The sequence below is a fragment of the Hoplias malabaricus genome, chromosome Y, assembly GCF_029633855.1.
Source record: "Hoplias malabaricus isolate fHopMal1 chromosome Y, fHopMal1.hap1, whole genome shotgun sequence".
Classification (NCBI taxonomy): Eukaryota; Metazoa; Chordata; class Actinopteri; order Characiformes; family Erythrinidae; genus Hoplias; species Hoplias malabaricus.
In genome coordinates, this window is record NC_089820.1 from 4,406,851 (window position 1) to 4,434,512 (window position 27,662).

Consider the following 27,662-nt stretch of genomic DNA (forward strand, 5'->3'; position numbering starts at 1 on the left):
TGTTGTTAAGGCATTGCTTAGTGGGTGATAACTTAAGTTGCTACATTATCCCAGATGGTTCCTAGGATATTGTTAAATGGTTTCTTTAGTATTCCAGGTGGTTGCTGGGTTGTTGCTTGATGCTAGCTCTGGCATTTTAGATGCTTGTAAATATGTTTCTATAGCTGTGTTTCAATTCCAGTTCACTCTGAAGTTTGTAGCACCTACATCACACAAGTAGACACTCACAGTACAAGGAGAGTAGGTGAAAACAAAGAGCAGGTTTTTCAGTTAGAACACATGCCCTTAGCAACAAACACTAACATGAACTGAACTGATTTCTTTGCTGATTTGTGCATTATGATTGCAAATGACTGTCTACTCAAAGATATTTCAAAGAGTGATGACAAAAGCTGAACATTGAGTATCTTTTTCAACTTTTATAACCTAAACACACTGTAATATACATATATTTTGTAATAATGTGTTACATTTTTTGTTTTGTTTTTTACATTTGAAGCATTCTTATAACCAGCTTTGTTTTTGTCCAACATTGTTTGCTCTGTTGCTATGAAAACTGCATCACATCGCAACACATCCTGGGCAAGTTCTTTTTCTGATGTGGACATCAGTGTTGACTTGTTCTCTTACCCCTCTGAGAGCTCCTTTAACACACTTCACTTCAGTTCATCCACAAATGGACCGGCCCTTAAGATGTTCCAGAAGGGGAAGTGGTGAGGTGAAGGGGGCGAGCTAAAACCAGAATTGAATTGCAGGGTATGTTGGTGTTATGGACGTGGTTGCTAGGGTGCTGCTCGGCAGTTGATATATTATTTTGGGTTATTACAGTGTATTTTTATAGGGTTTTTTTTAGGTAGTTGCGACAGTTTCCCAGGTGTTTACTATGGTGCTGCTATGTAGTTGCTGATGGTTTAGAAGCTTCCTAGAACATTGTTAAGTGTTTTCTCTAGTACAGGTTAGTGAGTTAGTTTATTGCGGTTTTCAAAATGAATACACATAAATACATACAAAATCTAAGATAACAAACATTAAATTAATAGACAAGCAAATAAACCCCTAAAAAATACAGACTGAAAAGTGTGCCTACCCACTTTTGCTAATTAATAACCTTTTAATTCAGTTTTTAGATGGTTGTGAAGAGATGATTGATTGATTGACTGAGTTTAAGCCCTCACCATCTTGCCTATCATCATGACGTAGGGTCCGAGATACTTGTTGACCCCGAAGATGTCCAGCAGGCGGATGTACCAGTAGATGATGTTGACGCAGTAGATGACACGGCCATAGCTCATGAGGGGAGGGTCCTGAAGGCGGAGCACCATGCCGATGGAGAAAATGAGGATTGCCATGAGGTCAGTGATGTTCCAATATTCCTGCAGCCACACCTTGACTTTCTGCAACAGTTTCCCAGGCTCTGACATCAGGATCTGACACAGGAGAGATGAACAGATATTAAAACTGTCAGTACATTTTTTTAAATGACCCATGATTAGAAACCTCATAAGCATAGTATTTAATATATATGCAATGACGCAATCAGAGGTCCAGTTTGGGGTCGCAGTGGGTCCGAATCCTACCTGGAATCACTGGGCGCAAAGCAGGAACACACCCTGGAGAGGGTGCCAGTCCTTCACAGAGCAACACACACTCACACCTATGGACACTTTTGAGTAGCCAGTCCACCTACCAACCTTTGTTTTAGGATCGTGGGAGGAAACCCATGCTGACACTGGGAGAACACACCAAACTCTTCGTAGACATTCACCCGGAGCAAGGCTTGAACCCACATTGATTAAAAGATAAAAATAATAATAAAACAATAGACAAGAACACGTTTAAGAGATTCAGCAGAGATTCAAGTCGTAAAATTATATAAACAGTACTGAAGCAAAAACACATTCATAACTTTCATTAATTGTTGTTTTATAGTTGGAATAGATGTTCCAGTTAATATTCATATTATCAATTCCTACTGTATCATTTCAGTATTGAAAAAAAGTACAATACCTATACTGCTTTGATTATTATATTATAGTGTATCCCTATATCAAATGATAAAGTTCATGTATTGGATCTTTTTTTTATTTATTCATTTGGAACCTATGCTTGTTTGGTTTTGTGGCTCTTTTGAATATAATTCACAGGACTCAATGGTTCCAGCTTATAGTAATTTAATATATCCACACTGAGTATATTCAGTATCATAATTTCATACAAATTTGAATATTGATATTGACATTTTTAAAACAGATCTAAAACTGTACATCTGGTTCTTTGCCACTAGGGGGCAATATTAGCCTAGTATTGGAATCTCATTCTTGTGATTCCTTGAAAGGAACCCCCCCCCCCCCCCCCAACATCCAGCATCTTAAATTCAACTATATTCAGTACCAACTGCTGAGATTTAGCCTTTTGAAAAATGCTGTCATAGCAAATCCTGCAGAAATGCCACTGGTAATACTGAAGTAACCACCATGGCAAAAGACAAGATATAGGCCTGACTCTAATCCAATATTACTCTCTTATGTCGGTGCTTTTTACAAGAAATCCATAGGGAAGTCAGGGGGAGAATAATTTGTAGTCCAGGTGAATGGGGGTCTTTAGTTTAGTGGGTCTTCCTAGCTGAGTTCAGCAGAAAAAGAAAATTCCGCAGTCAGAGTCAGGTCCAAGTGCCGGAGCTCATTTCCCCTCGTCTTTCCCAATCAGCCTTCCTTTCGATCTTGTCCTATTTAAAGCCCCCATCTGGGATGGTGGGAGTACCAGCGTTTTTTTGAGTGTTTGAAGCAGCTGTAAGCATGAAGATGACTCTTATTTTTCATCTCTCAAAGCAGTTTTCAAAGGTCATGTTGGGTTCACATGTTCCAAAGGAGGGATGATTTGGATTTGTTTAATTAAACATATGCTGCATGTACAAACATTTTAGATACCCTTTTTGATGAGCCATTTCCATTACATTAATGTATTAACGTTCAACCAAAAGGCTTTTACGCGTGCACAGTTTATATAATCTCCATAAATCTAAGAAACCAAATAGGACGCTATGGGGCAGCTGCACATGAGCCCACCTGAGGACATCTATTCTGTAAGGGTCCTCAGAAAGGACCAAAAAAGATAATCACCCCAGCACGACTTCCTCACACATCTCCCATCTGGCAGATGTTAATGGTTTGAACTCAAAGACCATCATGTTATGGAACAGTTTCTACCCGAAAGGCCATTCGGATTGTTAACACCCAAAGGCCCTCCCTCCAACTCTCCAGCTCCACAATCGTTTGGACAGTGATGTGAGGGGTTTCTGATTCTCCCTCACCGCACAGCTGCTAGAACATTACAGAAACAATAATGATTTTATACACAGCAGCATCCAGGGAAAGCTGCTATGTAACACACTGCCCATTTGAACAGTGAACTATTTCATATATGTAAATCACAGCTGTATATACATAACTGGCTGAAGTATCACTATATGATTATGATAAAACTGTATTTGTACATTATATATTCTCAGTGTGTATAGCACTGATAGATGCATATATGTGTATATTCTAAGAACGCTGTCTCTGTGCAAAACATGCTGCTACTGTACAGAAGCTGCTATTGCTCTGTTTTGCACATTATTGCATAATATATGGCGCTGTTCTATATTTATGTACTTTATGTTAGAACAGGTCAGCATACACGAAGACTGTATAATATTCATATAGCTATCACTATTTCTACTTATTTTTCCTCCTCTACCATCTTCCTACCCACCCCTTTAGTACTTTAGTTGTGATAAAGTTGTCATGTTTTAATCTGTGATGTAGTGTAGAGTAAAAATTCAAAAGTGCGATGTAACTGTCTGTTTCTTGATTCATATGAAAGCTAAAAATCATGAATTTCTTGAATTTTTAATCAGTAGAAAGCCTATTAGGGCTGTGGAATGATACAGCTTCATCTAATACTTTTGGGATACATTACAGTGCAAGAACTAATCATCCAACATTAGTATCTGACCACAATAATGGTTCTGTGGCTGAATGCAGTCTAATACTCACGACAGTGTACCATTATCTGGCCATTATCTAGCCTTCCCAGAAGAATATATGCTATTATTTCAGTATAACAGAATTGATTGCATCTAAATACCCTTGATTTCAAAAGAAATGTTGAATAAGCATGAGTAGAACGTTTGGTCATATAATGTAACTCCTGAAGAATTAATAAATTGTACCTTAACTGAAAACATTCTCTGTGGTGTAATTTGAATAAAAACGTTGTTGACTAGTTTTGCCTCAGATTCCAGTGGGAGGGGATCAATGCACCGGGCTGACCAAAGCACCAATAATAGAGACAGCAGGGAATAAGAACAAGAAAAGACTCATCTCTCTTTGACCTCACCTCCCTCATCTTCTCGATGCCGTTGGTGAAAATGTAGGCGATGACGATCCACTCCTGAGGAGAAGGCCACAGGTCCATTTTCACCAACACAATGTAGTTAAACAGCATTAGGTAGCCCACATACGCCATCTGTGGACAACAATGAGGACTTGGAGTTAAGGGGTGGACAATCTGGCAAAACATAAAACATCACGATATCTGGAATAATACATGCTATATACAAGGAGCATCACAATATTTTGCCCTTGTGAAGTTTGCGCTGGAACAGCACAGCAAAGTCGGCTCAAATATAAAATGCACTGGAGTAGCAAATATGTATGTTTAAACTCCTCAAAACTTTTCTGTGTTACAGGATCTGCAAAGCAAACATTTGAGTTAAGTGTAGCTAACTTAGAAGAGGGAAAGTGTGCCCCAAAAGAAAAACCCATTTCTTGCGGTTACCCTGATTATGAGTCGCCATTTGTGAAAACATGATATAGCTTCAGAATGGCAAGTCAACATCACCAAAGGCATCTTAAAATAAAAACATCTAAACCAGCACATCTTGTCATTTAGATACTGGTCAATATTGTTTAACAGTGTTATCTATAATCTATTAGGTTTTTGTGTAACATTCATTCATTATCTGTAACTCTTATCCAGTTCAGGGTTGCGGTGGGGCCGGAGCCTCCGCGGAATCACTTGGCGCAAGGCGGGAACACACCCTGGAGGGGGAGACAGTCCTTCACAGGGCGACACACACTCACACCTATGAACACTTTTTGAGTGTTACTTGCACTTGATTGACAATGTGTTTGGAATGTAATTTACAAAGTAATCACAGTGCTAGACAATGGCAAAATTCAATAGTTAAAAGGAGAAAAAGCGCCCCTCCACTGTTTGTTTACATTATCCATCCGACTGCACACATTATGTGGCAAAATGCTTGTGAAAATGCAACTTTTCATTTTAACAGCTTTCCACCAATTAAGGCTAACAGCACATATTTTAAAAAGGCTATTCTCATTATATATATATATATATATATATATATATATATATATATATATATATATATATATATATATATATATATATATATATATATATATATATATATATATATATATATATATATATATATATATATATATATATATATATATATATATATATATATAAAAACCTAGTAATGAATCTGCACACATTTATAATCATTGAAAACAAAACTCAAAAATACTTTTGGGCCCAATATTATCCCCAAAGGGCGGCACGGTGGCGCAGCAGGTAGTGTCGCAGTCACACAGCTCCAGGGACCTGGAGGTTGTGGGTTCGATTCCCGCTCCGGGTGACTGTCTGTGAGGAGTTGGTGTGTTCTCCCCGTGTCCGCGTGGGTTTCCTCCGGGTGCTCCGGTTTCCTCCCGCAGTCCAAAAACACACGTTGCAGGTGGATTGGCGACTCCAAAGTGTCCGAGTGTGTGAGTGAATGTGTGTGTGTCTGTGTTGCCCTGTGAAGGACTGGCGTCCCCTCCAGGGTGTATTCCCGCCTTGCGCCCGATGATTCCAGGTAGGCTCTGGACCCCCCGCGACCCTAAATTGGTTAAACGCTTACAGATAATGGATGGATGGATGGGTTATCCCCAAAAACAGAAAAAATTGATGTTTTTGTAGCACTTTTTCCTTGATGGACCTATTAATGAATGCAGTGAATAATAAATTCTTCTTGCCTGCCATTTTCAGAATACTTCTTTTTTTAGTTAATTTTGTTCAATGAAATGACAACTGTCATTGTTAATAATATAAAATAGTAACCATAAAGAAACAGAATGACTGAATATTGAATTATGATTATATGTTTAACACTTTAAAACGTAATTGTACATCTATTACACACATGGAATAAACTGTGGTAACATAGCTAAAAGCAAATCAGATGACAACTACTATGGTTTTTGGCTATGCTTTGCTCAATCAAAGAGATTACTCTATGACTTCCTAAGGTCTTAGGCAAGCTTGCTAGTAAGTCCTTCAACTTAATTAGTACAGTATTTTTTTAGTAGTTTTAAATGTAGCAAAATTCTGACACCGAACCTTTTGTACATTTTGTACATGTTTTCCCGCCAAACTGCTTCTTTAAGTCATGTGACTGTATTTTAGAGCTAGCATGTTGATCAAGGATTAGCCCCTGTCTTGCATATCTCAGTGAATACACTCTGCAGAAAAGAATATAGCTGATCCAATTTCTGGCACATTTGACTCTGAAAAGAAGAACTGAATAGTGTAATTTAATCCAGCACTCAGCCTAATCTGGGTTAAGGGAACCGCAAAGCTCCAGCAGAGCCCTAACATCTGTGAGGAAACTCCTCCAGCCTGTCAAACTCACTGACAGAACATGGTCTTGCTAGCTGAGAATAGGGCTACTTTCCTCTCTCTCTCTCTCTCTCTCTCTCTCTCTCTCTCTCTCTCTCTCTCTCTCTCTCTCTCGCACTTTCTTTCTCTCTCTTTCTCTCTCTCTCTCTCTCTCTCTCTCTCTCTCTCTCTCTCTCTCTCTCTCTCTCTCACACACACACACACAAACACACACACACACACACACACACACACACACACACACACAGAGACTAAAATGTGTCAAACACACTCCAGTGTAAGATTCCTAACTTCAGAACACTTGCACTTTCTTCATTTTAGACCAGTGGTTTTGAAGGCTTCATTTCTTTAAACTTATGCTGTTGGGAAACACAAATATTCATTTTCCTTTAAAGCTCATCTTCACTGTAACTGAACCATTTCCAACCTTTGAATTGCTTGCAATTAACCCTTTATTGACAAAGCTCAGAAGTGGCCTTTTTTCTACTCACTTCTATAGGCCTTTGATATGCTTTTTGGCAAAATCAAGTGACGTTTGCCAGGACTAGCCCTCCTTTTTGCACTCGTCAAAACCTGATCCATACCTTAAGTCTTATGAGCTTCAAGGATGGCTCAGCTTGAAACAGCTTCCTTTAATTAGTGTGGAAAACAAGCATTAAGATTTTCTGTTGTGGTGTTCAGATGTTGGAATGAAATCCCACTGGCCTTTACTGTCCAAACAGGGCTCCATTGCTGTCTCCAAATGCAGGTTGAAGGACACAATCTTCATGCAACATTTAAACCAACCTCAAGACCCTGGAATTGTGTGGCAGTGACCTGTAGTACCACTGTGTCACCTCTGTTGCATTTATTTTATCATTATTTTGTATTTCCCTCTTAAGTTAACAGCATTGACACCTGTATATGACACTATCTTAGTTCAAAGACTTTTTGGAAACTTACCGATTTGTGTGATCTCTGTGTAGACAACATAACATTTTGGAAGAACAAAACATCTATCATCACTTGACCTCATATTTGCTGAATGCTGTCACAGCCTCACAACAATGTTCGAACACCTAGAGTCAAGCCTTCCCTGAAAATGGCTTCAGCATACAGGGGTCTGACTGACAACATATTAATTCACTACATTTCACAGGAAATGTAGCACCGGCAGGTCTCCACACTCTTTGCCCAGCATAAATCAGAACGATTTTTCATTTCTGTTTACAAGTGGTTTAAACATACCTGCACTGATATGAGCATACCCGCCTTTGTAAAAAAAGAAAACAGAGTTTTAGATGAAAAGGAAAGTCATCCCTACTGGAAATGCTCTTTTCTCTTCACGCAAAACACTTTTTTTTCCCCCTTTGTGTGAACACTGATGTGGGTGCAAACAAAACACTGAGTTAGTGTGTGTCGTGACCACAGTGGGCCTGTGTGCGCTGGTAATGAGGGAGTGCAGAGGAAAAGACAGAAAAAAGCACCTAGCAGAGCAAGCAAAAAAATATTCCTTTTTTTAGCAGCTCTGCATTGAGTGGCCGTAATGAAAGCGGAATACACAAGTTCATAAAAAACAAAGGGAAACAGAAACTCTCTTCAAACGGTTAACATCTAAAAGTAACTTGATGTCTTTACTGTGTACATTTACTGATCTGTGTTAGTTTTCCTCAGCTATTTCCGTAGGCGTATTTACTTTATGCAGTGCACACTGCTGCCATTTATCTTCAAGTATCTCCGGACTCTTCATCACTGACCTTGAAAAGCATTTGTAGGTTTGCTCAAGATCATATAATATTTACGATCAGAGGTCGCCCTCTCAGCCTGGCAGTGACATTGATCTGTATAGGTTGCCAGATGTATTCAATTCAAGAAAATTGAAGTGGTGTTGCTATAGCAACGCTCGTCATGTCAGGCTGTCACTTTGTAAACTGCTTTAGAAGGACAACACATTTACATCTGAAACCACTGTTAAAGCATTGAAGTCAACATGTTTTCATAATCCTTGACTGCTTTTGTTAACCCTTAGGAGTCACTGATCACAGCTGCGAGATCAAAACTTGTGACAGATTCAAGATGAATCAAGTAAAAACAAAGTCATGCTGAGTATTGCTATCAATTTCTGTCGAAAATACATGCTTTGTGCGCTGTGTTTGCTTATATTTTATGTGAATAAACAAAGTAGAAATGGAGATATTTAGGTCAAGTGTGATTTAAAACAATCATGCTCCCACGTGCGTAAAAGTGTGCAAAATGGAATGGCACATGTACTGCATATATTTTAATAACAGCATTTTTTGTCTTCAAGCTAAATGCAGTAAGGGGTGGGGGAGGGGCAAACATGCTGGAAGAGAGAACAGGTGTGTGTGTGTGTGTGTGTGTGTGTGTGTGTGTGTGTGTGTGTGTGTGTGTGAGAGAGAGACGCAGACATAGCGAACAAAGAGAATGAGTGTTAGGGAGAGTCTGCAAAAGAGAGAGATGACTGGAAAAAATAATTTTGGATAGAACCCAAGGCTTAAATACTTGTTTGCATATAACTGAAATATACAGCATGAGTTACTGGAAATATTTCTCACCGTGTGGAACCAGAACTTGACGATGGGCGCATTGTAAAACTCATAGATCTTGCGGCCGAGCGGAATTAGCCGATGGCGGTGCTGGACCTCCTCTACCACCTTCTTACGAGATGCTTCAGCGCTTACGGTCCCCAACATGGCCTAAAAAATGCATTAAAGAAGAGCGAGAGGAGAGGGAACAGAGCCGCAGTTTTAGCATTAACATGTTTCATGTATGAAGAGGTTTCTGTCCTACTCAGAATTGTATGCGGCAAAAAAACCTGGCCAAACAATTCTGAGTGCTCAGGCAGGTGGTGCATGTGGTGATACTGCTGTAAAATGATGGGAGAAAGAAAGAGAGAGAGAGAGAGAGAGAGAGAGAGAGAGAGAGAGAGAGAGAGAGAGAGAGAGAGAGAGAGAGAGAAAGTAAAGACAGAAAGAGTGAGAAGAACTGGAAAGGAAAAGAAATAAAAGGGAAAAAAGAAGAAGTGATAGAAGGCAGAGAAGGATACCGGAGAGGGAGAGAGAGCGGAAAGAAGGAAGTTTTCTGTAAAGACAGAAAGAAATGTAGGACAATAGAGAGAGAAGGGAAGAGAGAGAGAGAGAAGAAAGTGAGAGGGAGAGAACTATAGACAGATATGTAGAGAGTAGGGAAAAGGAGAGGGAAGTAAAGAGAAGAAGCTGATATTTTAATGCCATTTCCATGTGTCCCTGGAACACATTCTTAAGCCAAGAGTGGAGAACTCATACTGATGGAGAACATGGCACGCTCTTGGACATTGTGTAACAATTGTATTGCAACACTTTTATCTATTTAACTTTTCAAAACATCAGCTGTGGCTGAGCCGCTTAGCACCTGTAGCTAAATTACCCATCCTCTGACAAGTGGCCAGATCACAGTAAAGACCTGTATATATATATATATATATATATATATATATATATATATATATAAAACTTTCTTTTATGCTGCATTATTTAATGTATATAAAAAATGTCAGCCATTGTGGTGCATTAATTACATTAAATAATGCAGCTTAAAAGAAATTTTACAAACCAATAAAAGATTGCTTAACATTATATTAATTTTGAAAAGCAGAATGTTCATTTTCCAAGTCTAAGCTTGGCCTAAATCTTTGATTTATAAATTATTGTAAAGATGTATAAAAATGTTATCCTCAGTCCTAAAACGTATTTATTTTTTACATTTTATTTACTTTTTTAATACAAGATACAAATTGGTCAGTTAAAAGAATTCTGTTGAAAATGTTCAATAAAATAAACATATTGCAGCTTCATGTTTTTATTGCCTTTTACTAAAAAATCCCAATTATTTCAGAAATGGGGTGTATATAGTTTAACAAATACGGTATAAACATATCTATTATATCAATATGGGACCTGGCCTCTTGCTATATAGAACAAGAAGCTGTGATACGTTTATTTTACTGAATATACTCAACAGAATTGTTTTCACTGACCAATTTGCATTTTGTATTATAAAAGTAAATCAATAAAATGTAAAAATAAATACAATTTAGCACTGAGGATAACACTGCCTTTACATCATCGCTGTCCAATGAAAAAACATTGATCTCTTTCTGTCAATTTTTAATTCGCTAAATAATTTGAATGTGAAATGTTCATGATGAATAGACTAATAAAATTGCTCCAAAATGACTGTTAATATCATTTTTTTAACAATTATTTCCATTGAAATTAAAGAAGATTTTTTCCATCTCCTGTAAAGATGCTATTTTGTAGGTAGATGTTTTCATTGGATGGCGATAATATATGTGCCTCATGGCAGAGACACTTAAATTGCAATACAATGTTTCCACTTTGTGTCATCACTTTATAAATCTGTGGTAGATTCATAGTTGCATGTGGGAGAAAATAAAAACATCAGCTGCCCAAGCTGTGTTGAGCAAAGTCAGTTTAGCACAATGACGCTAATGCACCATTGGTCAATGAAGTCATCTGCCTCGAGATTTGAGCTCTCAGCTTGTTATTAGACTTCATTACCCATGAGTCACTTGTGCTAACCTGTGGCTTGAATGCAGTAATGACAGTAATTGGAAAGAAGAGTTCAAATGACAGCTCTTTGTGGGAAGGAAGTTATTTGCACATAAAGTTTTTAGGGGGATTATGGACCAGCAAGCAAAATGGGCAGATGGGTAGACTGTCCACAGATCATGCACAGCGATGGTGGGGTGGCATGGAGGAGGAAGAAACACTCAGTGAGATGTCACAGTACCGTACTTCGGACGAGAGACCTTCGCTTAAAAAAAAAAAAAGAAGAGGGAACAGAAAGAGAATAGGGACGAATACACTGACAGACAAACAGACAGACGGGCAGACAGACACACGGAGACACGCTACAACTCCACGACCACACGTCTTTGCTAAGACAACGAGGAAAAGGGGCAAAGCAGGGGAGTGGTTGGCAAGAGAAGGGAAGGGGCGGGGCATATTCTTTACGGGGTAGGTAGCCATGGACTGGAGGAGAGAACAAAGATTTGAAAGGGAGGCCAAATTTCGGGGCAGCGATTGTGTTGGTGTGATTGTGTGTGCACTGGACTACAGGCTAAAGAACGGGGCTAAGGTGGGTGCTCTCACCACGGAGTTGTACTGCGCCTCACAGTATGCTCTTACGGTGAACTCCATGTCCTCCTCCTCTTTGTCCTTGGGCGGTTTGTCGGCCTCGTCCGAGTCCTTCTCCTGCAGGTAGGCTTCCTGCTCCTGAGGCATGTATGACATCTCGTCCTTGTTCTTGAACTCCAGGCTGAGAATTGAAGGTGGAAGTAGCAGGCCTAGGATCACCTGGAATCACATGCAAATGCATTGTTGGGGATCCTGGGATTCTTTTGGATATGTTACTTAATCTAGTCCCACAGGACCATGAGAGATGTGACATTTCAAAGCCAATCAAATGCTTTGTCAAGATGAAGCTCAAAGTAAATGCCTGTTTTTAGCCCAAAGAAAAGCCCTGCCAAGAAATTTTAATTAAGCAGACTCATGTGTACTAAACAGTAGAAATCAATCCCTGTGGTTAAAGAAAACATCTTGTTAGCTAGCTTGCTCTGCTTGTGTGGTTTGTTTTGATGGTTGGAAGGTGATGAAGCTTAAATGTCATGGACTAAAAGAACTTTAGGGTGATGTTACCTTGTCAGAAAGTTGAAGAAGTTGTCACTAGATGTGTGATCTTGTTACAAGATATTTTGAACCCTGCTAGAATATATAAAATCTCATGTAGTCAGAACATAGCTACGGGGTACCTGGGAGGCAAGGGCCCTCCCAGCTGATTTCTACTTGCATGAAAGTTGTTCTGTGTCAATGAAATTGTTACCTCACATTTTTAATGTACACATTTCTTGCATCCTTTACATTCTTTCACCTTAAAAAATCCCAAAACTAACTGGCAAGGCTCTCTTTTGATCATCAATTGTTTTTATTACCATGGCAATGTTTACGGCATACTGCCACTGATGACATACTGATGCAGTTTTACTAACTCTGCAATAAAATATGCGGTGACTGTTTTTAGATGGCAATGAATGTTTGACACTAATGTGGCACACCTGCATTTTTTTTTTTTTACCTATTTTTGTTCTTGAGTGATGTCGCTGTTTGGCTGTCTCAACTCCAAATTGTCATCTAATATGGACCAAATATCAGGTGTGTTCTGGAACCAGTCTGGGCCAGTGCTGTGCCATAACCAGTGCTGTAACTGATCCACAGGTTCTGAAAATGGGACAGATTTGGCCCAATTGTGTCTGCTATCTGGCTTTTCTTTCTACAGTTCATAGTAACTCAGCAGAGCTTTGATACTTCCTACTATAACTGCTTTCTAGTTATCAAGCTCAGTAATTCTAATGCAAAAAAATTTAAATAACAGACAAAATTAATGCGAAAATTGCAGACTTCAACCCATCAATCATCCAATACAAGCCAACACATATCTAGTGACAACCTGTTAAACTTACTCACATGGGTACACCACCTTCACATACTGCTAGCCCATGGTTTTACATGTGCCTGAGATTATCCACTGCACATAACCATATTTGTTTAGTTCAGCTGGTGTTGTCTGAAGGGTTTGGTAGCATACTGGAATACAAATCAAAAGAGCTTGTAGCATTCCCAACTGGGGAATCTGATCTGTACAGTTTATTAAAGAGAATTAGCATTCTTTCTTTTGTCTATAAAGTGGTAAATACAAAGATTTCTTTTCAGCCAGTGCTCTAAGGAAGTCCCCCAGGGCAGTGGTATAGACAGACTTTGTTGAGGTGTTGGCTTGACTGCAACTTGATTAGAAGGTAACCTGCCAGAGACATCATTATAAATATGTGAACAGACAAGCAGCCTTCGCTGTAACTAAATAACTATAATAGTCCGTACTTTTAACATGACTGCTAAGAATTTGAACTGAGCTGAAATTTGAAACACATAATAGCTGACCATATGTTGAAACAGCTTTGGATTTTACAGCACCAAAGGGGCAAAAATAATAGAAATACAGTCATCATCAAAATAAGAATATGCACCCAGAAGTGTCAGATTGCAATAACATTTGGAAGGAAAATACAATTTACCAGGAGCAATAAATGATAAAAATTCAGACTGATATGGGCAATTTTTATTGAGCTACACATACAGAAGTGATGTTTCTATTGCAACGTCTATGTTGTTGGGGCACCTGGTTTGCTAAAGAAACATGCTAAACATCTTGGCATGGAGTTGTAGATGTACCTAGTGGTGTCCTGTGGCAGTTTATCCCATGCACCTTGAATATTCTAAAGTAGTTCCTACAGATTTCGCAGTTGGGGTGTAGTGTTCATAGTGCATTACATAGTGTGAAACTTGAATCATTCTCGCGTCTCACAATGTCACACCTACAAACCAACTTTCATTCCTTTCGGTTGATTCCTTCTGTGTGAAACACATTTTTTTTGACAATGAGCATAAATACCTATGATAAATAAAAAGAAAAACACTTCTGGCATCTTGCTAGCTAGGTTGTTTTGCTTGTATGATTTGTTTTGATTGTAATTCAAAACTAATTCTCTTTAATATACTGTACAGATCAAATTCCCCAGTTGGGAATGCTGCAAGCTCTTCTGATTTGTATTCCAGTATGCAACCAGACCCTTCAGACAACACCAGCTGAACTAAACAAATATGGTTGTGTGCAGTGTTTAATCTCAAGCATATGTAAGACTGCACTAGCCTCCCTCTTGTAATAGCTTTGACAAGCCATAAAAAAACAGATAGAAACAGATGCAGGCAAGAGGGGAATCTAGCTCTTAAAGTGCCGTAATGCTCCACTCCAGCAGCTGCCAAACTCATGTTTGAGAGATAGGGGGGCTGCTTCCTTCATGGCTAACACTGCAGGATGGCTGGCTAGCATTCCTAGAATTAAACAAGAATGGCAGACTCAATCAGAAACGCCAGGAAATTGAAAAAATAAACCTGACTGGGGTTTGTCCAGAATGGTTATCCCTGAATATCCTATGAGCATTCACTATGACTTATACGACAAAGACACACACACATAAAAAGTGCATTCATAAACGTAACTTTATGAATGCACTTTATGAATGCACTAAAGTAAGTTTAACTGAGGTCATAATCTACAGTGACTTTCAATATTTTAATGCCTGAAACGGTTGTAAATGGTTTAAAGACAATATGTCACTTTCAACACATTCAGTCTTGCAGGGTTAAACTCAATGGTTTGTGTACGTTGGGGTTTTCAAAACCCAAAACCTAATTTAGACAAAAACACTCCCCTACTCTCCAAACCACTACAAACACAAGGTTGATCTAATCTGTTGGAAGAGCTTCGCTCTGAAAGCGCCATGCTGAAAATAACCATTAAAATTTCATTATCTGTCAATTAGAAGAGTAGGGGTAGAAAATCTCTGCAAACGAGGCAGGTGTTATGACAGTCACAAACTGACTGTTGCTTTAGTGGCAGTTTTGAAATCTGTCAAAAGGCTGCTGATGAGGCTGCTTAAGAAATAAAATAAAAATAAAGCTACAGGGACCCATGGCATTAGTGAGTTTTTGCTAATAGCCCCATCTGGATTATTATAACATTCTCTTGAACATGACATTCACTGCTTTTGTCTAGACATAACCCTTGGAAGACACACTCCAAACATATGTGACTGTAACTGGTCTTATGCCAATATGAACAAACTGACCAACAACATGTTATAAAAATAATATAAAAACTAGAAAAATATTAGTAATCTCCAGGGCACAAACAAAAAGCATTGAGCAAAAATGAGCGTTATAATTTGGGACGTTTATGGCCTATTTGTAAAAATCACAAATCACCACCACCACCACCAGTACCATCAGTTTTCTAAAAATACAATAATGTATTTGTTTTCACCGCTAACCCTAATTGTATTTAAAACACACACACACACACACAAACATTAGAACAATATAGTACAGTAGGACAATGCCAGGCTTAATTTTCATTCATTGTCTGTAATCGCTTATCCAGTTCAGGGTCGCGGTGGGTCCACAGCCCACCTGGAATCATTGGGCGCAAGGCGGGAATACACCCTGGAGTCAGTCACAAGGCAACACACATTCACACATTCACTCACACCTACGGTCACTTTTGAGTCGCCAATCCACCTACCAACGTGTTTTTTTTGGACTGTGGGCGGAAACCAGAGCACCTGGAGGAAACCCACGCGGACACGGGGAGAACACACCAAACTCCTCACAGACAGTCATCAGGAGTGGGAATCAAACCCACAACCTCCAGGTAGGCTTCATTTTGCATGAGTTAAAAAAGCTCGTAACGCCCATGGATTTTTAGTCAAGTTTCTTTAGCTCGTAACGCCCATGGACCACGTCACGGTTTGTGCCGAGGAACCAACTCTTTGGTTCCAGCCAGGAACAAACTTTTTTGATTCACAAAGAAATTTACGTCAGTGGAAATACGACGAAGAGTTACAAATTAGGTTTGTGAATTGGAATCATTCTGGTTCTTCATTGGTGGAAAAGCACTGACTGCATGTGTTTGACTGGCTGCCTGCAGTCCAGATTATTATTACTGTAATTTAACTGTAGAAAAATTATGGTCATCACTGGAAACACTCAAAATGTTTTCTTTGTCCCTTTGTCTGTTAAATAAAGGTTCAAGTGAATTAACAAATAACAGGTTTCAGATTTTTTTAAATGACCAAAAGATCATTTCATGACATACAGTCTCATGTTTTAATGTTAATTCAAATTTAAGTAATGTTCAGGAATCTTTCACATTTTAACTCACTCATTCACATTTAGCAGTATTAAGATTCTCCACAATAAGGCACTGTCAACACTAAAATAGATTTCGTGCTTTGTGTACTATTGCTGTTAAAGTAACAATGAGAGTGATGACGAGTGTTTTTATGATTTGCTGTGATTCTGTTGTATTTTGAAGTCTGCATTAAGTTTGTGCTCTGACCTTGAGGCCGGAATTCTTGCGCATGCGCAGCCGCCCCATCCACATGTCAGTAAGCAGCATCTGGCTGCACGTGTGGGCAATGAAGTCGCGGTGCTTCGCTGCTACAGCCAGCTGCAGACAGGTGGCGTTGCTCCAGTTTTTCAGCTCGTAGGTGAGCAGCTTCATGGCCATCTGCTCATCCTGCTTGTAGGACTGATCCAGCAGTTCCACCGCCAGCTGCCCAAACTCTCTGGGTGAGGCAGAAATTGCAGGAAAGAGGTGTATGAAGAACAGGCACACGGTTACAGGTAGACAGGTGCATGCATGCACACTTACACACAGTTACACACAGCTACAGACACACACATGAAGAAATACGACCTTTAATTAGCTTGAGCAAATATTTCAAAGGAGTGTGCTTGGCACATTGACAGTGTGCCCAGCCACAGTGCCTTTAATGTGATGTAAGTTTGGCACAGGATAAGTTCTCCTCTCAATTTGTCCCTCCCCATAGAGGTACACTAAAACCTATGGGTGAGTGCATGTGAAACCGGTGACATTTGAAATAGCTGTTGTGGAATAAGACATCTGGCACATTACTGACAATATTTCTCTTGGTTGAGATAAAAGCTGGGTACAGAATACAGTAACGGATGCTGTAAAGGATGTTAACAAGAGATTAAATTTGTGTTACCACTGGATAAAACAGTGTGTTACCAAAAGATAATGTGGGATGAGTTTAAAAGAAGTGCTAGGAAAAGTGAAGAACACATAACTAAAACATATGGCTGTTGTTCCAGAGACAGTAGAATCTTGTAGTCCAGAGATAGCAGTGTTATAAACACGACTGGAGTGGATGATTTATCTTAAAATCAGATTTTATAATATTTATTGAATGCACTTTACATCCAGATTGCAATCAAATAACATAGATTAAAAAATGTTTTCAATTCTATATAGGCCAACGGACTGTAAAAACCTTGTTCAATAATTTCACTACTATTACATTACCCTCAGAGCCGATCTGATCACTCTGCCTCATGCATGCACATAGACGCATGCCTGAAGAGACACACAGAAAAAAAAGGACAGAGGGAGAAGGCTTCCAATAAAAAGAGGCTAGACAAAGCCAGAGGGGAAACCAGAGTGAACGTCGGTGTAGCTGCTGGATGTATTCTTTCTCTTTGTGATTGAGACATGAGGTAGGTGGATGGCGTTGGAAGTCGAGATTTTCTTCTCCATGTGTGACTTATCAAGCCGTGTATGCATTTGTTTTTTAGGGGTGTGGCTTTGGAACAAGGGCTAAATGTAATTGGATTTTTTCAACAACTGGCTTATACACTGGTTCCTATAAAATCACCAACCCCAGCTTCGAGTTATGAAAGATAAGCTTTGTGCTACTGAGAGTGGTGTTGCTGAAATATAGTCATGGGGTAACTGAGTTGTAACTAGAATTCCTGACACATACGTATTGTGTAACTAAGGTTGTGACTAAGGTTATCTAGACATAAGCTTAGTGTAATGTAGACTTAAAGGAACACTATGTAGTATTCATTCATTCATTCATTCATTCATTCAGTGGGTCCGAAGCCTACCCGGAATTACTATGTAGTATTTATACCTTAAAACTACAGTTTCTAAATGTTTGTGGTGTTCCACTGAGCTGTAATAGGGAGAACAGAGCCTCTGTGGCTGCTACGGCAGGTCCTCTGCTGGTTTACTGCACTAAGCAATGTCTGAATCACAGGGCCGAGGACTCTTGCTAGAAATGTGTAACACTTTATGGCACACATCTCCTAGCTACAAGAAGAATCTAGCTCAGTATTCCCTGTATGGGCATTATATGGCAGAGGGAGGAGAAAGAAAGTGAGAGAAAATGAATACAAGAGTTAATACTGAACTGAATTTACAGAGTAGAGTGAGCTGAAACAGACATGAGGACACAAGTTAGGGTAGTAAGGATTTGTTGCCCTTTTTCATGTGTTGTGGTGTTAGTTAGTTTTGTTTAGGAAAGTATTATAATCAGATTTTCGAAAGTTACTGTGCAGTGAGACACAGTGGCTGCTAACTTTAGCCAGATTAGCTTATGTTCTGGTAATAAGTGCTTTTCTCCGCCTACTGTGTCAATAAAATAGCTAAAGTTACACTTTCTGTTGGTGGAACCCAAGCTTTGTTGACAACAAATGGTTAGAATCTGGTTTTGAGCATTACTGATGAACGAGGGCGAGTGGTAGTGCCTGCTAACTTTAGTCGGACTAGCTCACTTTTTAGCATATATAGCTCAATTTTTAACATATATTCTGGTAATAAGTGCTTTTTCTGTCAGTGGTTATAATGGCTAGAGTACCACCAAAGTTACACTTTATTGCTGTAATAACATGGTCCAGTGTGTATTATGAGTGAAGTATGTGTTTTATCATGCAGTTAATATAAAACTGGTATTGCTAAGAAATGAGGTTACTGTGACTAAATCTAGCTATTAGAAATATGCATGTAACAAAATGTAAAGCTAGTGTTACCAAGACTGTGACTGACAGATATAAAAGCTGTTAGATAAAGATAAAGGCTAAAGGCTAACGTCAGAAAAAGGACAAAAGTACCAATTTCCCAGTTCTACATTTTCCCCTACAACACAATCTGCTCTGGCACCTGGAGTTGTGATTGAGTTCCTGGGAGATGTCGTCCACCATGTCGTTCTCCGATGCCTCGTGTGCCATGGCCTTGCAAAGCTTACACGCCACCAAAGCTTTGGCCATTGCCTCTTCACCATGCTGCCAAAAGAAGAGTGCCATCTTCTGTCTTTTCATCAGCACTGCCCACACCATCAGTTCATGGAAGGGGAAGGGGAAGTGGTTGATCTCTGGATCATCTAGGTCTATGTCCACTTCCTCTTCTCGCTTTCGCGTGGTCTTTTGGCGCCCTCGTCGAATCGGCATGTCATCCTGTTGTAGAAAGTAAAGTCACAGGACTAAAGCCAGTTTTGTAGTTGGCTTCAACAGTTTAACAAGTGCAGTACCAAAGAAAGCCAGAGACCACTCATTTGCTTATTTAATTTCCACTTAAAATAATTGTTTAACGTATTAATGAACACATAACTACATCAACGCTTCGGATTCTTGTATTTTCTGAAAAAGCAACCAACATCAATCAATGAACATTTGAGGTGTGGAAAATATCTCTGCAGATTTCTTTTGAAAAAACAAAAAACATGAAAGTTAAAAAATAAAGTGAAAATGTGGAAACAATGAAATACTGATAACATGACTTTACATTTAGGTATTGATACAATATATGCAGATTTTGTATTCATGTACTTAAAGTACTTAATTGCACTTATGACTGGAAATTTTCACATTAATGTACATGCAGTAGCTGGAGTAATAGACATACATTTGCATGCAATAATTTTGGCATCCCCCACTCAAACGATGGGGGAACAGAAACAGTTGCATATCTGTAAAGCATGTGTTAATATTAGATCAGCCCTGGATTTGGTGAAATGGACATGATTACACAGAATGATTAATAACTGTTTTGTAAATGTTTTTGCATTCGTACATGCATAAATATATGGTGTGAGGAAAACATGAGTGTTTTCTCGCTGTACACTGTGTGGGCTGGCATTTGAAAAAACAGCAGGAAATCGTACAGAACATGGCCAACATTGGGGGAGGGGAGTTAAAAAGAGAAAAACACATACTCACCTCCATTCCGAGCAGCTTCAGGGCCTTTGGCTATGAATGATGACAACAAAAAGTGGCATTTAGGAACACAGCCAAGCACGCTTTCTGCATACTCAAATGAACCACAGCCTTAGATCCCACCCACCCAACACACTCAATCCTCAACACATACTCTCTCTCTGTGAGAAGACAAATCAACGCCATGGGTCAGAAAGCACTCACTGAGAAATGGAAATAGATACAAAAGAAGATTACAGCCTGTAGACATTGAACCAGTATGAGATGTGAGATAACATACCCTGCTCTCACCGTATATCCTATTCACGACATATATTCTTGCTTTAAGAGAAAAAACAACTTAATGCTATGGCTCAGAAAGTATGAGGAGTGGTCAAGAAACCCTCATTGGCAAAAGGAAACATACAAAAGAAGATTTGCAGTAGAACACCCGATTCTTCCACATACTTTATTCTTGCTCACTTCTAACTAGCACACTCATTAGATCACCGTGGGTGACCCCGGTGTGTCTGTGCGAGGCAGCGAGAGCGTGTTAAATTGAGATGTATCTGCGTTAAAAGCAGAGCATGTGTGCATAATGAACAGATGAGCTAGCATGTGCGCTGGGAGCTTTGCACAGGAAAATCTGGAGCAGCTCTCCTGTGCCGCTTCTAATATCTCCCATCTATTTTAGGCTTCCTAGCTTGGGCAAAGGCCCGCATATATGTTTATGTTTGATGTTGACTTGTGTGTGTGTGTGTACTATTTGCAAGCACTGGAAAACCAAGGGACATTGGTGATGCTGAGATGATGTACATAAGATGGCCATTGTGTGACTATTAGATGGACTTAGCAACTTTATGAAGCCCTACATGTAGTTTATCAAAACTGACCCAGAAACAAGCCGACAACCTACTGCATTTCTTCCTTTTTATAGCCTCCTTTGAGCCAGATTAAGTTAGCATGGTGAAACACTTTCTTTTAAAGTCACCTAAATTCTAGGAACTAATCCCAAAGTACACAACATGGCCAAATATTTGTGGACACAGCATTGAATATTTCTTAGGAATAAAAGTTATTGATAAGAATTGTGTCCCACTTTAATGCAGCTATAGCCTATGTCCTTCTTTGATGGTTTTATGTCAGATGCTGGAACATTGCTCTGAGGATTTGATGGCGTTTAGGCTGATAAGCATTAGTCATACACACACCACAGGGAAACACACATGAATCTTCCTCAATTCCTTTAAAACAAACAATGGAAATTTTAACCTTTTTGGGTCCGGTAAAATATAACAATAACTCTGTTTACTTGGTCATTTAATGGTTGAAAGACGCTATGTTTCTAGACCCTGGCAACGCTGTGGGTTTGGATTATTTGTGATGGGACAGAGGGCGAGGTCAGAAGCAGGACCTTGGAAGGTGGGATCACAGACTGGGCACTTCTCAAAGAGAACATACTGCTTCAGCAATGCTACGAGAGGCAGCAATGTTTTAGCTTTGACAGTTTCTTTAATCTATGATCACACACCCTGGATATGTTATGACTAATAACAGTAAATATCTTACAGATTGCTCCTTTAAAGTAACATTTCAAGGTATTTTTTATAAAAGTTATGTTGAAAAAAACATATAAATGATATGACTAAAATTTAAAATGAACTTAAACTAAACAAAAATCTAAAAGTAAAAACACTGGGCTAATATGAGACTAAAACTAATACACATTTTAGTCAAAAGTCTAAGACTAACACTGAATCAAAGTCAGCTGCCAAAATGATCAATGAATATGTTCTGCCACTCCAGCTCATTCCAAAGATATTGGACTGAGAATCACAACTCCAGAAAACAGTTCCACTACTCCACAGTCTAATGCTGAGGGCTTTTATAGCCCCCTCTTACTCACACTTTGCAATGGGCATAAGGACTTTAAGCTGCTGCAACTCACTGTACCAGGTTGTTATAGTGTGTTGGATGATGTACTATTAAGTGTTGCATCAGATATTTATTTACGTTGGTCTAAGTCATTTAAAAACTGCTGGGTTGATATAGGCTGATGTAGCCCAATGTGGCTCACATTGTGTCATTCATCAATTCAAGAAATATTAGCATGGTTGATCTTCTCATATCTACGGTTAAATAGCTACCTATTATGAACACAAACACATCCCTGTGCCAACATAGAGAGTTTATGACAACAGCACAGATATGGATCAGTTTAGTGTTTCATGTGCTGACTGTGACTTTTCAGCTGTGATTCCAGAGCTTCAGGGGTTTTATGCAACAGATCCATAGCTGATGTGTTTGCTGATGTTACCTGCTCGCCTCAATCAATATGACCCCAGTGTGAGTAACCCCCAATCCGCCTCCATAGAGATACATCAATTTCATATAAATATTCCTGCCCCATGTACCTGGGGCCACATCTGAGCCACAGTGTAAATAATTTTCACAAGACCCAATCTCTGATCTGTGGCGGCAGCTGGGAAAATTCCTCGCTGTTGGCAGATAATTTGCTTTAAGGGGATCAGGCAGAATGTTATCACATATTCTGTTTGGACTCTCTGAGCAGAGATGAGACAAGGGAAGGATTTGTTTTCACCTTGATTCGGGAGGTCTGCTGTTCGTTTTCAGGGATTACATGTCTTAAAATCTCTTAAGTACCACGACAATTGTTACTGAAACAAAAAGACACTTTTCTTTATAGATTCATTTACTAAACTTCTGAACTACAGTTGACGACTGTAGACCATGAGAATTTTGTGATAAGGATGTGAAACAAAATGCACAATGCTCTTTTATTTGTGACAACAACATTTTACCAATACATAAAATATGATGGAGGTACAATTGAGATTTGGCGTTCACAAACTTTTGGCTATACAGAGTAGCTCTTCCTCCATTTTGGATTGGCAGCACTGCCTCATGAAGCCCCATAGCTTCAAAAATTAAATAGGCCATAACTGTTCTAATTTGTCAAATCTGTAATATACACCTGAAGGGTCAGTTTCCCATAGCAGGACTGAGCCTAATCTTGAACAAAATCTTTCTCCCAGGAGACATTATCTATTGAGAAAAAAGTGAACCCACTAAGAAAAATCAAGACATTTGACATATTAGAATCCCCCCCCAAAATGAATACAGTGCAAGCAATGTTCATAAACACTTATTCATGAGATTTACATTCTTACCCTCTTAGGGCCAAACAGATTGTGGTAGAGGGTCCTAAATCTCTTCCGTGTATAGTTGCAGCGATAGGCTCCACCCATCAAGTACTCAATGACCAACCCGATATCAATCAGGCTGATGCGATAGTCTGGTGGCAGGTTCCCCTGGAGATAAAGAGGTTACTCAGCCCTGACTGGACATTTTCAGCAAGAAATGGCTATGAAGCTGCATCAGATTCATGCGTTCACATCAAACACACACACACATACATTCTCTCTCTTACATGCAAGCACACACTCTGACGTATCGCTAAAAGGACTACGAAGATAAGGGACTGGCTGATTCACCTTGAGGTAGATCCAACTGAACCCTGGATATTCTTGCTTGGAAAGAACACACAAGGTAAGTGAGACAAAATCGAACGCTAGGGACCCGGAGACAAACACACAAATGCTGCAATAAACACCCCACTAGCACACAAACGCTCCACTAAAACACCCCTCTAGCACATAAATGCTCCAGTAAGACATTAAGACCCAACAATACAAAAAACACCCAGCTAAAATGCAAAAAAATAAATCAAATAATATAAAATAAAACACCTACAATGGCACAAACAGCCTGATAAGAGTGTGAGGGCAATCAAATATTTGGTTCCTTTCATTTTCTAGCATTTAATATACTTCCAGTGCATTCAATCTCCACACATAACGGCTCTTACACAATAATTGAGCTTGTAATGTCTGGACAAGGGAGGGTTGAGTGTATAACCTGAAGTAAACTATACGTCTCTGAAGCATGGTGGTGGGAGCATCATCTGTGCTGCATATCTGCCCATAGTTCTGGGGCATTTAACACCATTAAAAGAAACATAAATGGAGTGATGTGTTGGGAGAAACAGAGGAGAACCGAATCTTCTCAGCCAAGAAACTGAATCTGGGGAGAAAATGGATGTTTCTATAAAACACTCACCTCGAACAGGCAGCAGAAGTACTCCGGACTGTGTTCTGATAAAAGAAAAAGTGCTTGCGCCTAGCAAATACTCTGACTTGAACCTCACAGAAAATAAGGGGAGGAATTCAAATGGTGAGTTGACCAGAGGGAGCCTGATCATGTGGTTTACATAGAGGAATTATGAATTATGTATTATTATTATGTATTATTATTACTAATACGTTTTGCTCATATTTATATATGTATAATGCCAAAAGGCCAAAATTAAATTGTCAGAACAGGAAGCATATTAAATAAGAAAAACAATACTTTCTGGAATGTTGTTTCCCCTTACTGTACAAAACATAGCTAAAATACTACTAAACACAAACACCAGGCAAAAATGCCAATACCCCACTATGACACTAGAAGCACAAAATGCAGAGAAATGTCCATCACCAATCTGAGCGCTGGGTCCACTGGGGTCTTCAGCGGGAGCTAATTTCTCAGCTCAGGGAGAAGCAATAAACACTGCCGATGGCAGGAAACAAGTGGATGGCGGAAACATGGAGCACTGCTGGAATCGAACATGCTGAATATTTTGTACAAACATGCTGTAATAGATTTAGCAAATCTGGCCTCCAGCACTGACAGGGCTAAATGAGATGTTTTATTCTTGCAAAGCAGAAATAAAAAATAAATAAATACATAAAAGAAAGGAAGTACAATTGATGAATTTAAGACAAGTCCAGTCCCAAATAAACTTGGGACACTGTGTGAAATGCTAAAAACAAAAGGCTGCATTACGAAATATTCCAAAAACATCTTAAGTAGGTCATGTAATCATGTTACGTATAAAAGCAAAATCCAGTAACAGCCGAATTTGTTCTGAGTGAGAATGGGTCGAGGCCCAAGTAAAAAGTTAAAAAAGGGCCAGTAACTCAGTAGTTTAAGTGCAATGTGTGGTTCAAATCAAATCAAGTGAAATCTTATTCCATGCTAGCAGAATGCTGCTCTACTTCCATGAACAATAAAAAAAGTACAACATTTGTGTATATATTTTTTATTATTTTAATGGAATTTAGTAGATACTGCTTTTTGATTTCACTAGTGTTTCACACACTCTTCCTACTTTTTAAATTGGAGTTTGTAGAGGACAGGTCCCCCACTCTAATTAGCAAGTCTGCAAGCAGTAACCAACCTTAGCATTAAGCCAGCTGTGGCCAGAGCTGCAGTTACACAATGATATCTGACACAGTTGTCCCTGTTTGGCATCCACATCTATGACATATTTGTTCCACTAGCAGTCGGACGCATCATCAAGTTTCTGTGCCAATATTAAAAGCAGCTATCATAAAGCAAACATTGATTGTTTCAAACAGGCTAATTACTTTTGCCGCCAGCAGAGGAGCATATATGATCTCAGACAGACTGGCCTTCACTTGCCCCAGAGGGTTCAGGCTCGGCTGAACATATGCAAACTCAATCAATACCGAAGGATACATTTGTTTTGGAAAGACTTGAGGAATAAATGAAACTTCATTATGGGGACATTTTATTGGGCTTCAAAAAGTATCTGCCCTGAGAGGAAGCATTTTTTTTCGGAAGGATGTTTAATTGTTGGTATGTGTTGTCATATAGACATAGCTATGTTTTCACTGACTGACAAAATATATACTGATGCACTCTTTAGTGTAGCCCTACACTAACTGACCACTGGATTAGGAACACCTACCTTGTATCTCCAATCACTGTCCAGTTTATCAGCTCCACTGACCATAGAGGAGCATTTTGTAGTCCACATGTTTCTCTGCATACTTTCTTATTCCCATTTCACCCTGTGGTTAGGACCCCCACAGGACCCCCACAGAGCAGGTATGATTTTGGTGGTGGATTATCCTCAGGGCAGCAGTGACACTGACGTGGTGGTGGTGTGTTAGTGTGTGTTCTGCTGGTACAAGTGGATCAGACAGTGTTTAAACCATTCAGTGTTACTGCTGGACTGAGAATATTCCAACAGCTAAAAAAATAATCCAGCCAAAAGTGTCCTGTGTCCACTGATGAAGAACTAGAGGACGACCAACACAAACGGTGCAGCCACAGATGAACTACTGTCTCTGACTTTACATCTACAATGTGAACTAACTGCTGTGCCAGATCCACTCATACCACAACAACACACACTGTGTCACTGTAGCACTGAGAATGATCCAGCACCCAAATCATACCAGCATTGCGGTGGTCCTGTAGGTCATGGCCATTGAAGACCAGGGTGAAAGTGGATAAGAAACTATGTAGAGAAACAGGTGGACTACAGTCTGCAATTGTGGAACTACAAGGTGCTCCTGTATAGTCAGTGGAGCTAATAAAATGAACAATGTTTGTTTTCCAAGTAGGTGTTCCAAAAATGATATATACATATACTACATATCATTATGCTAAGACATTTGTCAGAAAGATAACCAGACCTCTTTCATATCAACATCTATCTATCTATCTATCTATCTATCTATCTATCTATCTATCTATCTATCTATCTACCCATCCATTCATTCCTTCATACATCTATCTAGCTTCTTAGTCCTGGTTTTGGAGAAACCACATACTGTTATCAGTTATAATCCCACCTGCTAGTTTTGCATGATAGGGGGGACCCAGCTGCCAGGTGGGATTGGCCTTGACTAAAACTTAGAATTAAAATCCAATATCAAAATAAAAAGAGAATCAAATTAGCAAGAGGGTCAATCTATGGAGCTGAACTGAGTGGGTGGCTCCATTCAGGTTTGAGGCAGACTAGCACTGGGAGTGTACGAGGGCGATGTTACGAATGTCTAGCGAAGTAGCAAAAAAAAAAAAAAGCAACAGGAGTAACCGCAAAGTTAGGCGCCAGTGTCCCGACAGTGATTTCTGAAGCAGGCTGTAGGTGCACTAATTAGGACTGGGAAACCATTCTCCTGAGCTTTGAGGAGTCAAAAGGCAGGAAGGAGAGAATGACTCGACTCTTTCACAGATGAAAATGGACAAAGAGTTCAAGCAGGGAGGATTCATGCAGAGACAGAGGAGACATCTAATTAGGCGACTCCATCCCTCAAGTGAAGCTGGCAAGCCATCTAGAGAGTTGTGGACTCTCACGAAAGTGAAAATAAATAAATTAATAAGAAA

General features: G+C 39.4%; 1 protein-coding gene across 5 annotated transcripts in view; it reads right to left on the reverse strand.

Annotated features, from left to right (window-relative positions):
• Window positions 1–27,662, reverse strand: part of LOC136679498 (transient receptor potential cation channel subfamily M member 3-like) — a 242,962-nt gene that overhangs the window by 17,662 nt on the left and 197,638 nt on the right. For 2 of the 5 annotated variants that reach the window (XM_066658055.1, XM_066658056.1), the window contains exons 13-21: window positions 23,915–23,950; window positions 23,591–23,731; window positions 20,424–20,453; window positions 19,369–19,661; window positions 16,741–16,969; window positions 11,883–12,086; window positions 9,285–9,425; window positions 4,381–4,509; window positions 1,176–1,427 (exon numbers count right to left, since the gene is read on the reverse strand). In XM_066658055.1, coding sequence (XP_066514152.1) covers window positions 1,176–1,427; window positions 4,381–4,509; window positions 9,285–9,425; window positions 11,883–12,086; window positions 16,741–16,969; window positions 19,369–19,661; window positions 20,424–20,453; window positions 23,591–23,731; window positions 23,915–23,950 — 1,455 coding nt within the window. The remainder of the gene's footprint in view (window positions 1–1,175; window positions 1,428–4,380; window positions 4,510–9,284; window positions 9,426–11,882; window positions 12,087–16,740; window positions 16,970–19,368; window positions 19,662–20,423; window positions 20,454–23,590; window positions 23,732–23,914; window positions 23,951–27,662) is intronic. The other 3 variants (XM_066658057.1, XM_066658059.1, XM_066658058.1) reach the window with 3 other exon arrangements.